At 59.2% G+C, this 12,606-nt stretch overlaps 3 protein-coding genes across 4 annotated transcripts in view; 2 read left to right on the forward strand and 1 right to left on the reverse strand.

Annotated features, from left to right (window-relative positions):
• Nucleotides 1-885, forward strand: part of TMEM143 (transmembrane protein 143) — a 5,473-nt gene extending 4,588 nt beyond the window's left edge. For both annotated transcript variants that reach the window (XM_027860574.1, XM_027860575.1), the window contains 2 exons: nt 47-227; nt 308-885. In XM_027860574.1, the coding sequence (XP_027716375.1) occupies nt 47-227; nt 308-531 (405 nt within the window). In that variant the 3' untranslated portion in view covers nt 532-885. The remainder of the gene's footprint in view (nt 1-46; nt 228-307) is intronic.
• A 1,045-nt stretch (nt 886-1,930) lies between these two features.
• EMP3 (epithelial membrane protein 3) lies at nt 1,931-5,213 on the reverse strand. The gene is made up of 5 exons (XM_027860562.1): nt 5,079-5,213; nt 4,017-4,106; nt 3,062-3,170; nt 2,551-2,691; nt 1,931-2,455 (listed from the first exon to the last, which is right to left on the reverse strand). The coding sequence occupies exons 2-5, from the start codon at nt 4,092-4,094 to the stop codon at nt 2,295-2,297; spliced, it is 489 nt and encodes a 162-aa protein (XP_027716363.1). The 5' UTR covers nt 4,095-4,106; nt 5,079-5,213; the 3' UTR covers nt 1,931-2,294.
• Nucleotides 5,214-8,213: 3,000 nt separating this feature from the next.
• CCDC114 (coiled-coil domain containing 114) overlaps nt 8,214-12,606 on the forward strand; it is a 5,218-nt gene continuing 825 nt past the window's right edge. The window contains exons 1-11 of the mRNA XM_027860592.1: nt 8,214-8,669; nt 8,758-8,857; nt 9,029-9,218; nt 9,324-9,446; nt 9,535-9,648; nt 9,741-9,808; nt 10,517-10,704; nt 11,104-11,238; nt 11,671-11,753; nt 11,949-12,120; nt 12,391-12,555. Coding sequence (XP_027716393.1) covers nt 8,612-8,669; nt 8,758-8,857; nt 9,029-9,218; nt 9,324-9,446; nt 9,535-9,648; nt 9,741-9,808; nt 10,517-10,704; nt 11,104-11,238; nt 11,671-11,753; nt 11,949-12,120; nt 12,391-12,555 — 1,396 coding nt within the window. The 5' untranslated portion in view covers nt 8,214-8,611. The remainder of the gene's footprint in view (nt 8,670-8,757; nt 8,858-9,028; nt 9,219-9,323; nt 9,447-9,534; nt 9,649-9,740; nt 9,809-10,516; nt 10,705-11,103; nt 11,239-11,670; nt 11,754-11,948; nt 12,121-12,390; nt 12,556-12,606) is intronic.

Genomic DNA, 12,606 nt, shown 5'->3' on the forward strand with positions numbered 1-12,606 from the left:
TCCCCTCCCCCCCCCGTGTCCCCTCCCTGGCACTTTCCCGCCACAGATGTTTGGCCAGCACCGGAACCTGCAGGCCCTAGAGCTAGCCCACATGTTGTACTTTCGAAGCACTTCCAACAACTCAGAGCTGATCACGGCCCTGGTGCACCGGGCCCAGGAGGAGCACGCCAAGGAGGTCCTGCTGGCCCACAGCTTCATGGGGCGCAGGGGTCCGGGGCCTCCTGAGGGTAAGCAGCTCCCCAGAACCGAGCCCTGACGGCCCAGGGCCCAGGGCTCACCCGCTGATCCGTTCCTTCCCCTCCCCTAGACAGTGCCAGGTGGCTGCAGGCCTCCGTAGAGGCCTGGCTCCTGGCCCGGACAGGCTGCGATGTGACCTTCAACGGGGCCCGGGCCCTCAGCCACCTGGAAGCCCTGTCTCGAAACATGTCCCCTGGCCCACCACCCAATCTCTGCAGAAGCTCTCGACCCTCCTGGGCTGCCCAGCTTCAGAGACCCCTGGCGCCTCCTGGGACCCAGCCAAGCAGGGAATGAGTTTCCTGTCACCGCCTGGCCCATGAGGGCCCCACGGGTCAGAGTGCTGGCCCACGGGCTTCCAGTGGGCTGAAATTCACAGCCCAGGGCCACTCTTTTCCCAGGGACGGAGGGGCACGTGGCCCTGGGAGAGACTGGTGTCTCTGCTGCTCCCCGCTGCCATCGGCCTCTTGGGAAAGCAGCAGGGTCTGCCCTCCCAATGCCAGTGCCTTCCCCAGACCCTGATATTTTCGATACTGACTTCTGCCAATGCTACCTCTGGCTCCATCCCACCCCGTGTCCCTCCGTGTGCAATACTGATCCCTGTCCCCATCTATCCTCCAGTTCCCACAGAAATAAACCCTGTTTACACCACTCTCTGTGTGCGGGGGAGGGCTGCCCTGCGTGTGGGGCCTGAGGGGGCAAGGCTGGCTAAGCAGGGACCCCTCAGTGTGAGCAGTGGGGGCTGGGCCATGTGAGCCCAGAGCATGTTGTGGTGGGGGCCCGGGATGCCTGGGCATCCTGTGAAAGAAAGGCATTTGCCCCGTTCTCCTGAAACGTTGGAATGGACCTGGCTGGGGGGCGTCTCTTCCCTTCCCCAGGGGTTCACGGGAGCTGGGCTTGTCATCTGCCTGGGAAGGTGGGGCTGGGGGGACCTGCCCCACAAGGACCCCCCATGGTGGAGGCAGCCCCTGGCCCCCCGAGCCTGTGGGCTCCAGGGAGTGCCAGAGCAGACAGGGCCACAAGGGAGGGTGTCCGGTGCACAGAACTCAAGAATGATCAGAGTTCACACTCACTGGAGAGATTACAAAGCACTTTACTCCATTGGCTCTCGTTTGTACCTGGTGACATTCTGCCTCATTAATCCTAAGATTCAGAGCTAGTTTGGGCTTTTGCCATTGAAGAGGAAGAGGCCGGGGCCTACAGGAGGTGCCCGAGCCAGGGCAAGGCTCCCGGGCTCTACCCTTCCCTACAGTTGGTGCCTTCTGGTTATAATTGGGGAAACTGAGGCCTAGGGAGGGGAAGTGACTTCCCTAAGGTCAGATGGCCAGGACTAAGCCCCAGGCTCTTGCCTTCTCTCATTCCAATACTAGTGTAGAGGGTCAGAGCTCAGAGAGACCCCAGGGCTAAAGGCTGTCACGCTGGCAGGGACCTTCGAGCTCACAGGCGGAGCTGAAAGGGACTTTGTAGAACAGGGGATGTCAGGACAGAAGGGGCCTGTTACGAGGCCATGTTACAACAGGAAGGGACCTTAGAACAGAGGCTGCCAGAGCTGGGAGAGAAGGGAGGGAATAAGCATTTACAGAGCACCTGCTGTGTGCCGGCACTGCGCTAAGCACTTGACAAATATTTCATTTGATCCTTGCAACAACTCAGGGAAAGGTGCTATCATTACCCTCATTTTACAGTTGAGGAAACTGAGGCAAACAGGTTAAGTGACTTGCCTAAGGTCCCACAGCTAGTAAGTGCCTGAGGCCAGATTTGAACTGAGGTCTTGCCTCCTGGCCCCGTGATCTGGGCACTGTGCCACTGGCTGCCTGAGTCAGAGCTGGAGAAAGGACCTCAGAGCACTGAGTGTCCGCGGCAGGAAGTGTGTGTCAGAGGGGCTGGGCCAGAAGGAGGAGGAGGAGGACCGAGAAAGCATCTTCTTCTTCCTCCATTCCACGGAGGAGGCCTCTGACCTGCCCCAGGCCAAGGTGGCATAGGGAGGCAGGGCTGGAGAGGCTGCTGTCTCACTGGTTCAGCGCTGTGAGCCAGGGCCAGCTGGCCAGGGGAGGGGGAGGTCACTCTCGCTTCCTCAGGTGGATGTAAATGATGCCGCTGGCCAGCGCCAGGGGAAATGCCACCCAGGCTAGGGCAAAGCAGTAGCCGAAGGAGCCGTCGGCTTGATGAAACTCCTTGACGTGTATGGCGTAAATGAGGGCCCCGGTGAACACCGACACACCTGGGGGGTGGACAGAGGGAGTCACCCTGGCCCCCTCCCTGCACCGGCCCCTCCCCCCATCGGGCAGCCCTGCCCGAGGCTCCCCGGTCACTCACTGGTGCAGAGCTGGCAAAGGCCAGTGGCGTAGAAGAGGCCCCCTCGCTTCATGTTGTACAGTTGGAACATGAAGAGGATGAAGGAGAGGCAGCAGAGCACCAGGGACAGTACCATGAGGGCCTGCACGGCCTTCAGCCAGCCTGGGGAGTGGGAGACGCTCAGCCACAGGAGGGCGCCAGAGCGATCCCACGCACCACGCCACCCCCCCCCCCCCCCCCCCCCCCCCCCCCCCCGCCATCCCTGGGACTGCGTGCCTCGGCCCGGGCTATTAGACTGTAAGCTCCTTGTATTTCTGGCACCTAGCATAGTGCTTGGCACGTAGGAGGTGTTTAATAAGTGCACTGGCCCCACCCTCCTCAGAACGTGGGATCCCAACCCTGGCAGCCCCTCACAATCAGGGGCTGCCCCCGGGACTGTTGTGAACGGGCCGTGGGAATGGCAATCCCTCCCACCCCCTCGGTACAGTTGGGTGGGGGGAGCTTTGGGGGTTGGGGGTGTGCTCTCCCTCACCATTTTCGCTGACATTTCTGCATTCCCAGACCTGGGAAGACTGGTTCGTGTATGCCACACATTCCTTCCAAAGATTCAGTGAGTCATTCCCAGGGAGGACCCACCATGACTGCGACCAGTCAGGGTCAAAAAAAGAAGGCAGATTAGGGAAGATAACAAGAGTCAGGGATATGGGGGATGGGGTGGGGGCAGAGGGGCAGAGCCTGCTTGGAAGGAGAGGGACTGATGGATGGAGTCAGAGGGATTTTCCTTAAACTCCAATTTGACCACGTCTCTCCCCTTAGTAAGCTCCCCTGACTCCTTGTTGGCCCTGGGCTAAAAATAACCCCTCTGTTTAGTTGGAAAATCCTTCTCTTATAGCAGCCCCATCGGTGGTACCCCTCTTCCAATTATGGACCAATGCCAGCAAAGGTCCATCATCTTTTCACTCCCCGTCCCCTTTCCTGGGGTACAACCCCCTCCTCACCTCTCCCTCCTTTCAAGACACCTCAAATACCTTCTACACCAAGCGCTTCTTGGTCCTCCTGTCCCCAACATAGTGCCCTCCCTCCGGTACATGTGTATGCATGTATTGTGTGTATGCATGTACATGTATGTGTATGTATGAGGCGTGTACGTGTGTGTGCATGTATGTGTCTGTGCATGCGGATACATGTGTATGCGTATATGTTTTTGTGTATGTATATGTATGTGTGTGTCTATCGTTGTTTCTCCCTTACAATGTAAGCCCTTTGAGGGCAAGGAATATTCACTTTTGTCTCTGTTATCCCAAAGGTGCTTAGCACAGCCTGTATTAAATTGCATTGCTTTGCATTGCTGGATACTTTCAGAGTGATTGAAAGGACTGGGTTGTGAGCAGAGAGGGGAGGGGCTGGGTCAGAGAGGGATATGGGAGCAGGGAGGAAGAGCCCAGGCCTGAGCCAGAACACCCCTCTCCCAAGTCCATCAGTCTCACCTTGTCCAGGGTGGCCACGAAGAGGAGAATGAGAATGAGGATGTGAAAGGCAGAGACGGCCACCAGGAGTAGGGACATGGTGCCCACAGTCTGGGGGGAGGGAGAGAGCCAGGCTGAGGACACCTGGGGCCCTGGGCTGTCAATGGCTTGGGAGCCCAGCCTGGGTCCTCCCCTGTGGAGCTGGAGGAAATGCCTGCATCCCCAAAGGATCAGGGGTTTGGGCTCTGGAGTGAAAGTGGGGGGGGCGGAGCTGGATTGGGATCTTCCCCTCACTTCCCTCCTCCCACACTCAAGCGTTTGCCCGGGGCCCTCTAAAAACTAGAACCCTGATGTGAGGGTTGAAACCTGCCCCACCTAGTTCCTCCCAGCAATTCCCCAGTCTCCGAGCTGGGGTGGGGCACAGCCTCAGGGACCCAGATATCCACTAGGCTCTCCTCCCCTCTTCCCTCCTCCTTGGTAGGGGGTCAGAGTGAGTCACTGTGACTCATCCCCTTCTCTCCCACCAGAGAAACCCCAGCCCTCCCTCAAGGGCAGGGCAGCCAGACACCTGGGGCTTTTCAGGGCTAAGGAAATGAGATGGGGGCAGAGGGCCAGGGTGCCGGAGGTTTGGGTGCTAGCAGGGCAGAGATGGAAAACCTGGGCCTGAAGCTTGGATCCCTAGGAGAGCAAAACTGGGGTGCAGGCAGCTTGGGAAGGCTTGGTGCAGGGCAGGTAAGGGAATTAGTTGGGAGAGAGCCCCCTGGGTCCCTTGAGAGAACTGGCCAAGAGGGAGAACTGGGGTGTGGAAGTTGGGGGTGGAGGAAGGCAGGGAATCCTGGGTCTTTGTGGGACTGAGCTGGGGAGTAAGGGCTGTTAGCCCAGATGCCTGGATCCCCAGAGGATCGAGGACGAGGCAGGAAGAGACAGCTGGGGTCTTTGGCAGAACACCCTCCACTCCCGCCCCGTCCCATCTGTGGATCCCAAGGAATGTTGCCTATCCCCTCTCCCCCCCCCCCCCCCCCCCCCCCCACACCTTCCTCTCCCCTTCGCATACCTAACTATTAAGTGCTTTAGGATTCTTACCCTCTCCTTGGCGAGGTGGAAGGTGACTGAAGGCAGTCTCAAAGGCTCCTTTCTTTCTCAGATAACGGGAGAAGCACTTAGCCAGCGCAGCCAGAGGAAGTCAAGGCTAATGCTCGGTCCCCTTTCCCGGCCTCCCTGCCCCGCCCTGCTCTCTCCCTCCTTCCCTCCACCCCCTGCCCGGCCCCCGCCTTCCTCCCTCTCTCTCCCTGCCTTCTTCCTTCCTCTGAAGACCCACTCCCTACTCTATCTGGTCCAAACCACTCTTCCTCTTGGTCCCTGCCTGGTCTCTGCCTCTCTCTGTATTTCTCTGTCTGTGGGTGTCTCTTCTCTGCCTCTGGGATATACACTCTTTTACTTCTTTTTTATTTACAAGCAGAAGCCTGGGAGGGACCCAACCCTCCATGAAGTCATACACCATCTCGGTGTCTCCCTCTCTGTGTGTCTCTCTGTCTCTTTTCCTCTCTGTCTTACCACCTGCCTCTGTCTCTCTGTCTCTGTCTCTATCTCTATGTGTCTTGCTCATTTGTCTACTCCAACCTTGTGTCTTCCGATTTCTCTCGCCATTGCCCCTAGCCCCAGGGCCTGCAGAGACTGAGGGCTGGGGAAGGCAGCTGGAAGGCAGGAGCATGATTTAGGAAGTCAATCAGTCAATAAATATTTATTAAGCACCTGCTAAGTGCCAGGCACTGTATTAAGGGCTGAAAATACAAAACAAACAAACAAACAAACAACCCAGCTAAAAGATAGTTTGTGCCCTCCAGGAGCTTGTGATCTAATAGGGTAGACGATGGACAAACAGTATATACAAAGCTAGCTATAGACAGGATAAATGGGAAATAATTAACAGCGGGAAGGAGCTGGGATTAAGAGCGGTTGGGGAAGCCTTTGGGGGAGATCATAGTCAAAGTGGAGGGTGGAGAGTGTTTCAGGCATGTGGGATAGGCAAAGAGACTGTCTGGAGCCAAGAGATAATGTGTCTTGTTTGGGGACAACCCAGGTGGGCAGTGGCACTGGATTCAAGACTATGTGTTGGGGAGTGAGGTGTCAGAAGACTGGAAAGGGAGGAGGGGGCAGGTTATGAAAGGCTTTAATTGCCAGAGGTCTCTTGTTGAGCTGGACTTGTGGTTTGAAATGTCTGACAGGCAGTGGGAGATGCAGGATGGGACGTCTGCAGAGGGTTGGTGGCAAGAGAGGTAGATTTGAGACAAATCAGCATAGAGGGGGTGATTAAATTCATGGGAGCTAATGAGATCCCCAAGTGAACTCCTAGGGCCCAGGACAGTCCCTGAGGGATGCGGTCCTGTGAGAGGGCTTGATCTGGAGGCAGAGAAGGAGTAGTCAGAGGTGGAGGAGGAGAACTCCCTCCCCCCAGGTGTCCCAACAACCTAGAGAGAAGAGAGGATGAAGAGAATGTTCAGCAGAGGGGTCAAGAGGGATGTCTGGAACCCTTTGGAGATGGGAGGCACAAATGGGATGGCAGCTGTCTGGCTTCCCAGAAAAAGGACTGGAGTGAGATTGAAGAGACCCAATTTAGAGGCTTGGCTCAAAATGTTACCACTCTGGGCCTCATCGACATCATCTGTAAAGTGGGGATAATAATCTTCAAGGTATCTACGTCCTGTGTAAGAGGGAGGAGCTTAATTTTTCCAATAGGTTGATTGGTTGACTGGGTGGTCAGGCACTTGGGCACGGGGCCTAAGAAGCCAGGCCCCCCCACCCCCAGCTGGCCCAATGAAGCTCTTGAATTGCATGGACAAAGAACCTTCGAGTCCAAGCCCAGGGAATTTAAGTGTTCAGAGTGCTGTGCCCTGCCCTGGGCAGACCCAGCTGGAGGACTGGGTTCAGTTGCATTCAGTTTCATCTAACTAGCTCTTATTGAGCCCCTTCTGTGTGCCAAACACTAGGCTACAAACAGAAACAACCAGTTCCCGCCCTGTGGCTTTTCTTTTATTCTAGTGGGGGTGGGGAACACAACAAATACACAGATAATTAGATATAAAATACCTAACCAGTAACTTGGGTGTGGAAGGGGGAGGGGGCACAGTTTAGGAGCAGGTGGAGGTTACACCACGGCCCAGCGGGCTGAAAGAGCTTTGGGGCCTCATTTCAAGGCCTTTTTCTTCTCCTTGCACCCACTGCTCCTGGTGTCCTGAGCACTGCTTGCTAGCCAGGAAGAGCCCTGAACTTGATGGGAGCCCGAGGCCCCAGGTTCAAACTGTGCCACAGAGCAAAGCTCTGCCCAGATCCAGAAAAGGACTTGCTTTAGCTCATGAGCCCAAGCAGGATTGGAACCCAGCACCTCTGACTCCAAACCCACAGCTGTTTCCTGGCTTTAGAGCAGTGCTTGGCCAAACCAGGAGCTATGAGTCCAAGAGGCAGATTTAATCTTGATGGCAGAAAACACTTGTAACCCGGGGGCGGCCCCAAGTGGACAGATGGGAGGTGGGCCCGCTGGTCGCAAGTGCCTAGGAGGGTCCGAGGCTGGCAGCCCCCGGGCTGATGCTGAGCCCTGGGAGGAGAGTGAGGAGATTGCTGCTTCCTCCCACAGGAAACCGCAAGCAGCTCTGGGGCACGCCCCGTCCCGTGGGCGACCGAGCCTGGAGCTGGCCTGCAGCCCGCCTGCCTTCGACGCCCAGCCCCGGGCTGGCAGCACGTGGAGGGTGGCTCGGGCTGGAGGCGGGGCCAGGGCGGGGCGGTGTTCCCTCCCACTGGGGAAGGGGGCGGGGCCCAGGAAGGCGTTCCCGCCCCCAAGGTCCCGCCTCCTGCTCCGGGCCGTTAGAAGACTGTGGGTGCGCAGGCGCATTAAGGCAAGGGCGCGGGGGAGGAAGGAGCGGTGAGCAGCTCTCCCTCCACCTACTTACGCCCCATTTGCCACCCGCAGATTGAGCCTTAGCCCCGCCCCTCAGCAGCTCCTCCCCCCTTTTCTCCGGCCCCTCCCCCTCAGCCCCATGGCTGCTGCTCCTACATCCCCTTAACCCCCAGCTTCAGCTACCCTCCACCCAGTGGCTCCTCCCCCAGCCCCTCCCTCCCAAAGCTTTCCCTTCCATCTCCCGCTTGGCCCTGCCCCCATCCCCTTAGCCCCGCCCCCGGGCTGCTCCACATTCCCCTCTGATCGCCAGCCCCTCCTTCACAAGCCCGCCCCGCCCCCTTGGCTTGCCTGCCTGCCCTGGGCCCGCCCGAGGCCTGGGAGGCGTCTGGAAGAGATGCTCCGAGCCAGCCTCCTCCTGGAAGAGTCGGGGAAAGGCCCGAGGGAGGCAGAGGGAGGGGGCGGGGGGAGAAGGGGAAAGGGGAAAAGGGAGGGAGGAGCGTGAGGGAGGGGTCCCAGGCCCCCGCCCCGCCCAGGCCGGCTTCCCCAATCCCCGCCTCTGATCCCGTCGCCCCAGCAACCAGGACCACAACAGAGGGGGTAACCGGGAGGTCCGTGTCCAGACTGGTAGGGCCCCGGGTGCCCCTTCCCCCACCCCCAGCTTCCCAACCTGGATCCTCCACTGCCCCCCAAGAGCCCCCCAAGCAGACTTCTCCCCCCAGCCACCATGCCGCTGGCCAGCAGCGTGCTCTCGGAGGACAGCGAAGCCTACTTGGATAGCTCAGGTAAGTGCTCCCGGCCGGGGGGGTCGGAGCTGGGCCGCTGGCCCAGCCCCACCCCCGGCTGAGCACCCCGCACCTGCCCCCTGCCCAGCAGAGGGGGAGCTGAGCCGCCTGCAGAGACAATGCCGGGTGATGGAGGGGGAGCGGCAGGCTTACGGCCGGGCGACCCAGCAGCTGATACACAAGCAAATGTGAGCCCGGGTCCGGGGGGGGGGGGGGGGGGGGGGGGGGCTGGGAAAGGATGCTGGAGCTCTCGAGGCCACCCAGGGCGGGTCCCTTCATCTAACAGATGAGGGCGTGGGATAGGGTGGCCCAGCTCCCAGCGGCCGGCCAGCTCCAGCTCTTGGTCTCTGGCCCGGCAGGGTGGAGATCCATCGGCTGCAGCAGGAGCAGACTGAGCTTCAAGTGAAGATAAAGATTTCGAAGAGCCAAGCTCGGAGGCTTCTGGACCAGGAGCGGGAGAAGGGCCTTCGAAGCCTCCTGGAGCGCAGGCAGCAGCTGTACAAGGAGGTGGTCCAGGAGCAGGAGCACCTGAAGACGCTGGACCAACAGGTGGGGCCTGGGGGCGGGGCAGTGCAGGGGCCGAGGGGGAGCTGGCAGAGTGAGGACAGACTGAGTCCCTTCTCCGCGGCCCCCACCCCCCACCCCGGGCTCCAGATTGCCAAGTGGGAGAGTCGAGTGTTGACGCAGCTGAAGGATCTCAGGGGCCCAGGCTTAGTCCTGCAGAAGAAGGCCCAGAACTTCCACAGAGTGAAGGTCTTGGAGAACCAGCTAGACCGGGTGAGTGCCCCTGGGGCCCTGATGGGGGGGGGGGGCCAGGTGGCCTGCAGAGCCAGCTGGGTGACTCTGCCATCCTGATGCCCTGCAGGCCAACACACGCTTTGACACCCAGCTGGTGAGGAACAGGGTCCTTCGGGAAGAGCTGGGTTTGCTGCACATTCAGAGGAATCGTTTTCTGCATCTTGACCACCAGCTGAAGAAGGTCAGAGCCCAGGGCCCCTAGGCAGAGGGAGGAGGGAGCTGGGCTTGGCCTCTCTCCCTCACCAACTTGCTGCCCATGCCCATGCTAAGCAGGAGCTACAGGACATCCGCTTCAGCATTCAGTGCCACATAGACAATTCCAATGCAGCCTTTGATGCCAGGTAACCTTTGGCCTTTCCTTGGTGTGCCAGGGTGTCCTCTCTCTGAACTGGGTGAGTGCGAGCACTGGGGGCTTGTGACAGGCCAGGAGTGGCTCCTGGGACTGCATGCAGTGCCAAGTTCCTACCATCTCGATATCTCTGGAACCCTCTTTAAGACTGAGAGAACCAGTTCTCTCCATTAGGCCTCTCTGGGACTTTATGTGGTGTGGGGTCAACCGCCCCTTCAAATCTGTTTGTCTAGACTGTTCCCTGTGCTCTCCAGGCCCCTCTATATGTTTCTGGTACAGTCCCTGTCTGAGACTGAGGAAGCCAGCGCCAACCCACCCTAGGCTCACAGAGCTTCTCCCTGGGGCCAGGATTGAGGTCTCATCTTCAGTCTACTTTCCTGAGGCCCCCATCCAGGACTGAGGGAGCCTGGCTTTCAAAAGGGTTGGCCCCATCAGTGCCTTTGTGGCCCCTCCATGTGCCTCTGTGTGCCCCCGCCCATGGCTCTGCACTCCTACATGCCTCTGCACCCCCCCCCATGTACCTCTGTGGCCCTTACTCACATGTCTCTGTACCTCCATGTGCCTCTCACCCCCCACATGCCTCTGTATCCCCAAGTACTCCTGCACCCCCACATGCCTCTGCACCCCCATGTGCTTCTGTGGCCTTTGCCATCATGTCTTTGTGTACCCCCCACATGCCTGTGTGCCCCCCCTCGGGCAGGGAGGAAGCCAAGCTGAAGCTGAGCCAGCTGCAGGAGAAGCTGGACAAAGACTTGAGTCAGTACAGTGCAGAGCTGCAGGTGGTCCAGAGGCAGATCTGCCACCTTGAGCAGCTGCACAACTTCCTGGCTACCAAGAACCAGGAGAGAACTGTGGATGATGCGGTGATGGCGGCCCGGCACAAGCGGGGTGAGGACCCACGAGCCACAGAATTCCCCTCAATTTGGCAGATAGAGAAACCAAGGCTCAGATTGAGGCAGGGGCTTGGCCAAGGGCACATGACTTCTTTAGATGTTATCATGTCCATCATCCTCCCTGTTTGACAGAGAGGGAAACTGAGGACTTGAAGGGGTGGGGGCATCTAATGCCTAGGTCGGAGGCCTTTCTTTCTCTGAATCCTTCCGCAGAAGGAGCCTCCAGTGGGGTGTTTTGGGCCTGGGCAGCCAGAGGAGGAACTGGGAGAAGGGGTCCCAGGGGCTTGAGGAGCTGGTCCTCCCTGAGAGGAAACTGAGAAGGAAGAGAGGAGCGGGAGGGAAGGGAGGCCAGATGGGCTGAGAGAGGGCCGCTGACACTTGGGGCTCCTGGCAGCGCAAGAGGCGGCCGAGGGCCTCCACAAGACCTCGTTCGAGAAGGCCATTGTGCAGTACGAGGAGGTGCTGGAGAAGCTGGGGGAGATCACGGGCCACAGCCAGGCTGACGACATTCTGAAGACTTATTTGGAGAGTAAGGGCAGGGAGGTCAGGCGGTAGCCTTGGGTAGCCCCAGCCTCTCCCCCTGGCCTTTGGTCTCTGTCTGTCCTCTCTCCTGTCTTCTCTCCTCCTTCCCTCTTTCCTCCTCTCTCTCTCTCTCTCTCTCTCTCTCTCTCATACCCTCTTTCTCGCTTTCTCTCTCTCTCCCTCCCTCCTTCTGCTCCCCTTCTCTCCACTCCTTCCCTCCCTCTGCTCCCTCCCTTCCTTTCTCTCCCACACCCTCTCTCTCTCCCTCCCTCCCTCTGCTCCCCCTTGTCCTCACTTCCCTCCCTTCTCTTCTCTCTCTCTCTCCCTCCCTCCCTCTGCTCCCCCTTCTCCCCACTCCCTCCCTTCCTCCCCTTCTCTTCTCTTCTTTCTCTCTCTGGTGCTCTCAATTCTCCCTGTTTCTCTCTTCCACTCTCCTCAGATGAGGAAAGAAACTTTGCCGAGTTCACTTTTATCAATGAGCAGAACTCCGAGATGGAGAAGCTCACAGAGGAGACCCAGCAGGTGAGGCCCTACCTGGTGCAGGAGGTCCCCACCCCTGCCCCAGAGGGATCCCAGGCCTCAGCTTCAGCCCCTCCTGGGCCCCGCCTCTAGGGAGAGGGATGGTCTCGTCTGTTAGATGAGGACAGTTTTGTGGGAGGATTACGAAAGACCCTTCGGACCTTCAGGGATCCCCAGTGGTGTTGCTGTCCTCTCTAGATCCAGGATGCCCTGGCTCAGCTGACCTTGGCCCAAGAAGAGGCTGAGCGGGGGTCCAAGTGTCAGCAGCTTGATGCCCTGGAGCAGCGCAAGGTGGCCTTGGCCAAGGAGGCTGAGGCGGTAGAGGACAGGCAGGACAAGATAAGCAAGACGCTAGACCAGCTGAAGGCTGGTGAGGGGCCCTGAGGCCAGCAGAAGGCAGAGGAGAGGGCAGGGGGTGTCCAGGACTGAGGCGACCTGGGTGACCTAGATGACTTCGGGGCCAGTCTGCAAGACCTTCTCAGCTTAAAGGCACAAGGATTTGGGGGGCCCGGGGAAGGGGGGAGTCAGGAGCTGAGAGAGGAGAAACCAAGGGTCTGAGAGGGGCTGATGGGTGGGGACCACCTGGGAGCAGGGCTGCCCCAGCCTTGCTGACCCCGCCCCCTTCCGGCCCACCCTGCAGCCACCAAGTCTTTGTTCTACAAGGCCAAGTGTGATGACACCAGGCTCAAAGAGCTCCTGGGAGGCAGCCACATGGGGAGCAAGATAATGGAGTTGCTTCTCAGCCTCATCGAGCAGCGAGTGATGGACCTGCTGGCCGCCCAGGCCTTCGCCAGCTTCTCGGTGGGCAGAGGCCCCTGCCCCTGGGGCCGCTGGGCTGGGGAGCCAGGCCTGAGTG

Source organism: Vombatus ursinus, unplaced genomic scaffold (genome assembly GCF_900497805.2).
Source record: "Vombatus ursinus unplaced genomic scaffold, bare-nosed wombat genome assembly UNPS02014198.1, whole genome shotgun sequence".
NCBI classification, from domain to species: Eukaryota; Metazoa; Chordata; class Mammalia; order Diprotodontia; family Vombatidae; genus Vombatus; species Vombatus ursinus.

Excerpts from the sequence above, each read along its gene's own strand:
- EMP3 (XM_027860562.1), bottom strand. The coding sequence starts at position 4,094 with ATGTCCCTACTCCTGGTGGCCGTCTCTGCCTTTCACATCCTCATTCTC. Across the intron at positions 3,171-4,016 it reads TCGTGGCCACCCTGGACAAG|TCATGGTGGGTCCTCCCTGG; the intron begins GTGAGACTGATG and ends GACTGGTCGCAG. Across the intron at positions 2,692-3,061 it reads CAGAAATGTCAGCGAAAATG|GCTGGCTGAAGGCCGTGCAG; the intron begins GTGAGGGAGAGC and ends CCCACTCCCCAG.